Source organism: Pipra filicauda, unplaced genomic scaffold (genome assembly GCF_003945595.2).
Source record: "Pipra filicauda isolate LSUMZ 115617 unplaced genomic scaffold, ASM394559v2 scaffold73_size2923735_pilon, whole genome shotgun sequence".
NCBI lineage: Eukaryota > Metazoa > Chordata > Aves > Passeriformes > Pipridae > Pipra > Pipra filicauda.
The window spans coordinates 388909-397463 of record NW_024104909.1 but is presented as its reverse complement, the minus strand read 5'-3'; the positions used below and the strand labels follow the sequence as shown (position 1 = coordinate 397463).

Here is an 8555-nt window from a genome sequence, read left to right as displayed (position 1 = left end):
AGGGGGAAAGGAACCGAGAAACAGCTGCGGCTGGGGGGGAACTTACCAAATACCACCGAGGCTCTACACACGACTGGCCTAAAACCCTACAGCCGGGGAGGGGGGAGGCAGGGCGAGGGGGGGATCCACCAAACAGGGGCCCCCCCACCCCCCACGACAGACCCAAGCGACACAATCACGAAATAGAAAAGCTCTTCGGAGCTGATGGACCCCACAAACTGGATTAAGTGCTTAAAGGAGGGATGGGAGCAGAGTTGGGGGACAGGGATGGATACGGGGATAGGGGTGGGGTTGGAAAAATCAGCCCCCACCCCGCCATACCCGTGCCAAGGAAATGAGGGTTGGAAATACCAGGGAGGGGTGGCACGTGCCGACCTTCCTGCCTGTGCTCCAATGGCATCATCCTGGGATTATTTTACTATCCAAAGGGGTTTTTCCTGCCCCACGTGGAGTGCGGGAGCTGTGGTGGGGCTGGTTGTACCCTGAAGCCAGGGGTCCCTGTCCCACCTTTGCTGCCGTGCCACTTGGCATCTCCCCCCTGCTTAAAAAAACGAACATTTAATTAAACAAAAACAAAAACAAAAAAAACACAAAAGAGAAGGAAAAAACCAAATTAAGATCCCAACCAAAGGCCCTGTCCCAAGGGAACGCCATCAGGAACAGCGGGGCTGCTGCTGGCTTGGCAGGATTCCCTGTGGGTTGGCAGGTGGGGGGAGTGATAAAAAAAGGGTGGGGAGCTGTGACTCCCATCCCAAACGCCCCCCCCTCCATGCCCCAAGCCCCCTGCATCCCACTGTGGCCGCCCCCCGGGAGCTGAAGGGTGACCTTTGCCTGCCTCTGGCGCTCTGCTTTACAGTATTGGAAAAAGGTCATAAAAGAGACCCAAATCGCGTTGTATTTTTTAAAAATTTCAGCATATTCTCTGACATTTCCCCCCCCGCCCTGGCTCCCCTCCTTGGCTGCCGGCTGGGGGGTGTCAGGGCAGCTCCCCATCCCCCGAGGGCTCTTCTTTGCTCTGGTCCATGGAGTCACTGTCGTTGCCCTCGGTGTCGGAGGCGGTGTCGGAGGCGGAGGGCTCGGGGCAGGCGCGCACCGGCGTCACGATGACGGCGCGTCTCTGCTCCTCTTCCTGCAGCTGCTTCTCTTGCGTCCCCTCGATGTGCTGGATCGCCTGCCGAGGGCAACCACCCGCCATCAGGACATGGTCTGTGTCCCCTCTGACACAACCCCGGGGGTTAGGGACTCTCCAAATCCCCCCCGTTGCCATCCGCCCCGACTCACCTGAACGATGGTGTCCAGGTTTTGCCGGGATGTGGAGACTGTGTTGATGACCGAGGACGGGCCCATGGTGACCACGGTGACGTGATGGGAGGGAGGCGGCGCTGGAACGATCACGGTGGGGTGGTGGGTGGGCGCTGGGGGAGCATGTGATGGCAGGAGCTGGGGAGAGAAGCAAAACCCCCCCGGTGAGCAGGGACCCGAGCAGTGGGGAGAGCATCACGCTTGTTCACTGAGCCCAAACTCCATAAAAGCTGAAGCATCACTCGGCTGCTCCAGTTCTCCATCCCAATGGACGCAGGAGGATGCCAGCTGAACGCTGCTGCTGCCACCTCAGCTTTGGCAGAGTGGAATGTGAGTATTCCCCGTACCCCAAGAGGGAATGATTTGGGCTTTGAAGTCAGGAGAGGCAAGTGCCAGGCCTCCCTTCACCCTGACCTGCATGGCCAGGAAACCCCCACACCCCTGGGGATCCTCGCTTGAACAGTGGATGGGAAGACCCGCCCAAGCAGGAGGCTATGTAGAGTTCACCTAAAAATAGGCTGAGCTTTCCCAGGAGGCAGCGGCAGGGACCCTGTGGGGACATGGCTTCTCAGAAGCCCAAGGAAGGTGGAAGCTGGTGTTCCTCTCTCCTTTTGAAGCTCCCAGAGCAGTGTGGCCATGGGCTGGGCTCGGGGGTGGCAGCGCACAGGTGCCAGCACAGCGCTCACCTTCTCCCTGCACCTTTGGCAAATCCAACTGTGCTGCAGGAAAGGCTGAAGGCTCCCATCCCCACTGCCTGCCCGCTCACTGCTCCCTTTTCCCAGCCTGGTGGGTCGCAGGGAGTGGTCTGGGGGTCCCTAAAGCTCAGTGGGAGTCACTCAGTGAGAGGTGAACCCCCAGGGATGAATCCCTGCCCACCAGCAAGCAACCTTCCCTGTACAAAGCCCTCCGTGACAGGGAGCTGAGCTGCTTGGAAACCACCACGGGTGGTCCAAGCCATAGTCCCGCTGTGAAACAAGGGGTGCACACAAGTACAACCCCCTGAGCACTGCAGGGGCTTTGGGCCGACCCCTTCCCAATTCACCAAGGGTGAGAGCTTTGCTGGGACATCGCTGCCCACAGGAGGTGCCAAGCCCATCACTAAACTGCCCCAACCTCCTGTATTTCACCACCTGGGGGGATCATGGGTGGGCCACGGGCAGGATGGGCTGGGGTGCACTCACCTGGGTTCGGATCTGCTGCTCACGCTCGAGCTTCTCCTGGTGCAGCAACCTCACCTGCTCCTGCTGCTGCTGGAGCTGCACCTGCTGAGCGATCACCTTCAGCTTCTCGGGGTACATGTGGGCCTCCAGGGAGCGAACCTGCGGGCGAGAGAACCCTGACATCAGTGAGGAGACGGGCACAGCACCCCTGAACCACGGCTGTGGGCTGTGCCCTGCGTGGGGTGGGCACAGCAGAGCCAGGGAGCCCTGACAGAGTGTGGAGCAGTGGTGGCCAGAGCAGATGTCCCGTGGCAGTGCCGGTGTCCCAGGGATCTGCTGGGGCCGTGGCAGAGCCTGCTAGAGGGCACCCAGCCTCACCTGCTCCTCCAGCATCATGCGGACTGAGCGCTCCTTGTCCAGCTGCTGCCGGAGCTCGATCATCTCCCGACGCAGATCCTCGGCCTTCTCATCTTCCCAGATGTCCGGCGAGCCGATCCCCTCGTCTTTGTCCTCCGCCCGTCGCCGTTTCGGGGAGGAACCACTGAATTCCTGCCGTGGGAATGTGGTGTTAGGGGACAGGGACCAGCCTGGATGGCCTCCCCACCATCCAGACCACACTCGGGTGATGCCACCCCCCACCACAGCTCCCTGCTGGGAAGGGTCTCTGCAGGGTTGTCCTTGATGCCTGGGGATGGACAGACTCCTGCATCTGCCCCCCATCCTGGTCCTCACCCCCCCAGCCTTGTGCCAACCCGGTTCTCACACTGTGATACCCAGAACAGTTCAAGCTGGGCACCCCAGCACCAGAATTGCCACCGGGCCGTACCCCAACATCCCAAATGGAAAGTGGGACCCCAGCCCTTCTCCCCCTGCCAGGTTGAATGGGGCTCCCTGCCCTGCCAGGAGAGTGGAAACATCTCCGTTCCCCGGCTGATTAGGGTAGAGGGTCTTGCCCTGACCCCAAGAAACAGTGATGATGTCCCTCCCTGGCCAGCTGGGACTGTCCCATCTCCTCCCGTCCCATCCCTGGGGCACTACCTGGATGAACCGCTTGAGCTGGGTGTTCTGCTGCAGCAGCCGAGTCTTTTCCTGCTCCAGGGAGAATATGTACTCGGCTGTCTGCTGAAGGATGGCTGCCTGTGGGAGAGCCAGGAGGGGCATGCTGAGGCAGGAGACCATACTGTCCCCCCAAACCTCCTCTTGTTGAGCTCCCTCCCTGCCCGGGAGGCAGCAGCACTGCTCCATACCCGGCCCCAGCACCTCCCTTCAGGGTCTGCTTCACCCGCAGGTCCCCTCTGGGATTTCCACCACAGCAAAATCCTCCAATTCCATTTCAGGAACCTGCCTGGCTGCCGAGCACCTCCTCAGCCCACTCCCCTCTGCAGCAGGGTCTCCTCCTCACCCAGGCACAATACCCTGCTCCTGGGGCACTGGAGGCTGCCACACGCACTCAGCCACTCCAGGTTGGCGGTGCAAACCCACTCCCACAGGGAAAACACCCCAGGAGAGACCTCGATCACTGAATTAACATATGCAAATATCCCCAATTGCACTTTCAGCCCCTCCCCGTGAAGGATCAGTGTCTGCACCCCACACCACCACAGCCCCGGTGACATCCTGCTCACCTTGCTGAGCTTCTCCCCGTCCGTGTGTGGGATGAGGGTTTTCAGGGACTGGAAGCCAGCATTGATGCTCTGCATCCGCCGTCTCTCGTTGCTGTTGGCGATTTCCCTGCGTATCCGCCGCTCCTGGTCCCGCTGGGTCTCCGGAGTCAACGGGATGTTGGCCAAGCTGCGAGAGAGATGTGGGGTTAGGGAGGAGGGGGCTGCACCCCTGCTGCCAGCTCACTCCGCTGCGTCCCCCCTTGCTTTGCAGTGGTGATTCCAGACATCAAGAGGATTGCCGACGCAGGTGGGTGGGTTTCTCCAGCCCTGTATCCGAAGCTTTGGGGGATGAGTTGACCAAACGGTGGCCCCACTGCAGCCCCCCAGCTCCGATGGGCTCGGACACGCTGCCCAGTGCCAAGCCCGGGCGAGGGGAGCCGGGGACCCCCGGGCGGGTGAGGGAGGCTGTGGGCCGGCCGGCTGTGTCCCCATGGGGCCGGCCGGCGTGTGTGGCCCTGGGAAGGCGGCTCCCTCCCTCCCGCCCCGCTGATGGCTTCCAGATGACAGCTCCCAGCAGAGAAGCCCCTGTCCCACCCCAAGCCGCAGCTCCTGCCTGCTTCCTGCCGCTGCCTCCGCGCCCCCCACGCCCTTGCCCCGCAGATGTGCAGGGGAATGCCTCCCGGAACCAGCGATGGCACCGGCGTGGAGGGCTCTGGACAGGCAACACCCGTGGGTCCAGGGCACCGGACCCCAAGCAAAGCCCACCACTGCGGGGTCCAGCTTCTTCACCCACACCCTGCTCCTTCCCCTAGGGAAGTGGGGAGGGGGTTTGGATCACAGGGATGGTGAGCCTGCTGGGCTGTCATACCAGCTGGCCATCCTGCCATGCCAAAGCCACAGGCAGCCACACACCCGGCACCCACTGTTGCCGGGGATGTTGCAAGGCACCAAAGACTAAACACAGGAGCCAGGCTGCCGCCACAAGGAGAGATAAGACGGGCTCCAGTCACCCATCCAGGTGCCCGGTGGCTCCGGGACAGAGATGGGAATATTCCACCCAGAGCCTTGCCAATGCCAGGCTGGGAAGAAAAGCCCGGCATCCTGCCCTCACTGCCCTCCTGGTGAGGCCGTGGAGGAACCACAGAGATTTGAAACCCAGGGGTCTAAGTGATACTTGAGGTACCACCGTGTGCCCAGGTAGTGCCTGGAGGCTCCCAGGCAACCCATCATTGCTTGTTGTGACCTGGGAATGCACCACAACTCCTCAAAAATATACAGGGATGGGGAAAGACCCAGTTCATCCCAGAGGGGTGGGGAATGATCGTAACTCAGCCCAAGGGGAAGGGAATGGATCCCAGCTCAGGCCAATAAGATAGAGAAGAATCGCAGCTCATCTGAAACAAACAGGGAAGGATCCTAGATTACCCCAGACGGATGGGGAAGGATCCCAGCTCAACCTAGAGGGACAGGAAAAGATCTCAGTGCATCTCAAGGGTATGGGGAAAGGCCCCAGCTCAGCCCATGGGGCCAGGAAGACATTTGTCCCCAGCCTCCAAGGCAGCATCCCAGCACAGGCTGACACTGGGTGTGCCAAGAACCCACCACACTGGTTCCCTCACGTGCAGTTCCCAATGGATGTCCTGGGGTTGTGGATCTGGGATGGGTGCCCAGGGGTCTGCCTCTCTCACTGGGAGCAGCCATCTGTCACATGGACCAAGAGCTGTTTGCAGTGGGATCATGGCACAGGGCTCCCATCTGGTGGTGGCTGTCACCCACCTCCCTGCTCCTGCCGAAACCAGCCCCAAACTTGTTCCTAAAACATGCCAAACCCTGCAGGTCTTGGGGGCAACATCCCTCGTGGGGATGTGGCCAGAGTGCTGCTCCGGGATGTTGGACCACCAGACACATAAGGGGAACGGGACAGAGAGGCCCAGGACTGGGCAGCGCGGAAGCGGCTTCTTAAATACCGGGGAAGGAGGAAGAGCCTGCTTCCTTACCGACAGACCTCCCGCAACCTGCCCCAGCTGCTCTTCCTGGGAAGAGACCTGAGAAACGAGAGAGATATGGAGAGGGCAAAAATCCATGGATTCAGAAGCCATCCAGGCACCCAGCACGACCAGGGATGGGGCAGGACAGAGGCAGGGGGAACAACTGGCAGCCATCAGAGCCCCCAGGGTATCCCCAGCCTAGTGCTGGTGCTGTGGGGTTTGGGTCAGGCAAGCAGAATTTGGTCTTTCCCACCCTGGTGAGAACATCCCACGTGCCTGGACCTCCAAGGAAACAAACCCACAGGGGGTGTCAGAGCAGGGCACACGTCCCATGGCAGATGTCCCCACTGCCCACTCACATCCACCACTGCCCACGACTGGTGCTGTGGGTTGTGCTGGTGGGCAGAGGAGGCACAGGCACGTGGGCAGGATGTCTCTGAGCTCCCTGGGGTCACAGGTGGGGTGTCCCTGAGCTTGCAGGCAGGGCGTCCCCACGCTTCCATGAAGGGCATCCCCATGCTGACTGAGCTCAGGGTCAGGGTATACCTGAGTGTACAAGCAGGGTGTAGGCAATCCCACAGGTAGGATGTCCCCCAGTACCCCAGTTCACAGGCAGGGCATCCCCCAGAACCCTAAGCTTGCAAGCAGGATGTCCCTGAGCTACTTGAGGTCACAGGTAGGATGTCCCTGAGCTCTCAGGCAGGGCCGTCCCCAGCACTCCAAGCTCCATGCAAGGTGTCATCCAGCACCCTGAGCTCACAGGTGGGGTGTTCTCCAGCTTCTGGAGCTCCAGGTAGGGCATCTTCTAACACCCCAAGCCTGCAGGCAAGGGGTTCCCCAGCACCCCAGTCTCAGAGGCAGGGGGTCTCCCAGCACCCTGAGCTCCACGCCGGGTGTCTCAGATGTCGGGGCAGTGGGAAGGCTGCGCAGCTCCCCGAGCTCTGCCCCGTGCCGGGGTCAGTGAGGGACCAGGCAGCCCCCCATCCCCGGGCGGGACAGCCGCATCGCCCTGCCCATGCCGTCACCCCCCCCCCCAACCCACGGGCCCGCAGTGACTAACGCGGGGGACCCCAGCGAAGCCAGCCCCCGCCCCGTGTCCCTGCTCCGCCGCTGCACCCCCGGGGGAGGGAGCTCAGGTGTGGGCACCCCCCGAGATCACCGGGACGGAGCCCCTCATCCCCGTGGGGCAGAGGCAGCACCCCGAGGGGCCGGGCCCCCAGCACGTGCCGTGGGGCCCGGGCTGCCCCACGGGGACTTCACGGGGCCGCCGCACGGCGGGGCCGGGCCTGGTGGGGGATCGGAGCCCCCGGGGGGGCTCAAGGCCCGGTGTGTGTGCGGGGAGGGGGAGCTCGGGGCCGCCCCGCGTGGCCCCGGGCCCGCGCCGCCCCTCCCCGCCCGCCGCCCCCCGCAGCCCCGCGGGCACGGCCCCCATCCCCGGCCGCCCCTCCGCTCCCCGGGGCTCCCCGCGTGTCCGCGGGCTTTGTGCCGCCGCTCCCGCACTACATGTCCCGGCAGCCCCGGCCGCGACCCGCCTCCTCCGGGCGGCTGCAGAGTCACGGCCAGGCCCGGCGGTAAACACACACCCCCGCGCCCCCCGGGCGCCCGGACCCCCGCGCCCCCCGCCCCGGGCGCCCCCCGCCGCCCCCGCGGGGGCCGGGCCGGGCTGCGGGGCCGGCGCTCCCCGCCCGGGCCACGCGCGGCCGCCGGCCCCATGTGCGCGGCCGGGACCACGTGCGGGCGGTGGGGCCGCGGCGGCCGCGCCGCTCCCCCCGCTCCCCGGGCCCCCCTTCCCCGCCATCCCCCCGCGGCTCCCCCAGCGCCCCCGATCCCGGGGTCTCCCGGCGGCCCCCCACCTGCAGAGCCCGCCGATGACCTCCTTCTCGGATTTCCTGAAGTGCTGCAGGGCCGGCACCTTGGGGGCCGGCACCATGAAGTACTCCATAACGGGGGCGGGGGGCCCGGTTCAGCCCAGCCCGGCTGGTCCCGGCCCGGTTCAGCCCCTCCCGGCCTGGCTCCGGCTTCTGCCCGCGGCCCAAGGCGGGAAACAGCTGGAGCGAGCGCGGCTCCCGCCCGCCGCCGCCGCTCCCCCGCCCGCCCCCGCCCGCCCGGCGCCGCCCCCGCCCCGCACCGGCCCCGCGTAAACAAAGGCGGCGGGAGGGGCCGCAGCGCGGCCGGAGCGGGACCGGGACACGCCGGCGGGACGCGGTGGAACACGGCGGGGTGGGGGGAGACCGGAGCGGCCGGGACGGTACCGACCCGTGCTGGCACTGGCCCGTCACAGCGCGTCCCGTCCTGACCTGGCTCTATCCTATCTTATCGTATCCTGCTCTATCCCTATCCTACTCTATCCTCTCCTATCCTATCACCATCCTGTCCTGTCCCCATCCCATCCCACCTCATCCCACCCGGCCTTGTCTCCATCCAATCTCATCTCATCCTACCTGACCTGTCCCCATCCCACCCCATACCCATCACATCATATCCTCATCCCATGCTACCTC

General features: G+C 64.1%; 1 protein-coding gene across 1 annotated transcript; it reads right to left on the bottom strand.

Moving 5' to 3' along the window:
• Positions 1-789: 789 nt before the first annotated feature.
• On the bottom strand, positions 790-8078 carry TFAP4 (transcription factor AP-4). Its single transcript, XM_027732789.2, has 7 exons — positions 7908-8078; positions 4088-4253; positions 3501-3599; positions 2841-3011; positions 2484-2621; positions 1282-1440; positions 790-1171 (listed from the first exon to the last, which is right to left on the bottom strand). Exons 1-7 carry the CDS (start codon positions 7994-7996, stop codon positions 977-979), a joined length of 1017 nt encoding a protein of 338 aa, XP_027588590.1. The 5' UTR covers positions 7997-8078; the 3' UTR covers positions 790-976.
• Between the last annotated feature and the right edge of the window lie 477 nt (positions 8079-8555).

Bases quoted from the DNA above. Each gene is read 5' to 3' on its own strand.
- TFAP4 (XM_027732789.2), bottom strand. From the start codon at position 7,996: ATGGAGTACTTCATGGTGCCGGCCCCCAAGGTGCCGGCCCTGCAGCAC. The intron at 2,622-2,840 runs GTGAGGCTGGGT...TCTCGCCCGCAG, and splicing joins GCATGATGCTGGAGGAGCAG to GTTCGCTCCCTGGAGGCCCA. The intron at 1,441-2,483 runs GTGAGTGCACCC...TTCTCTCCCCAG, and splicing joins AGCAGCAGATCCGAACCCAG to CTCCTGCCATCACATGCTCC.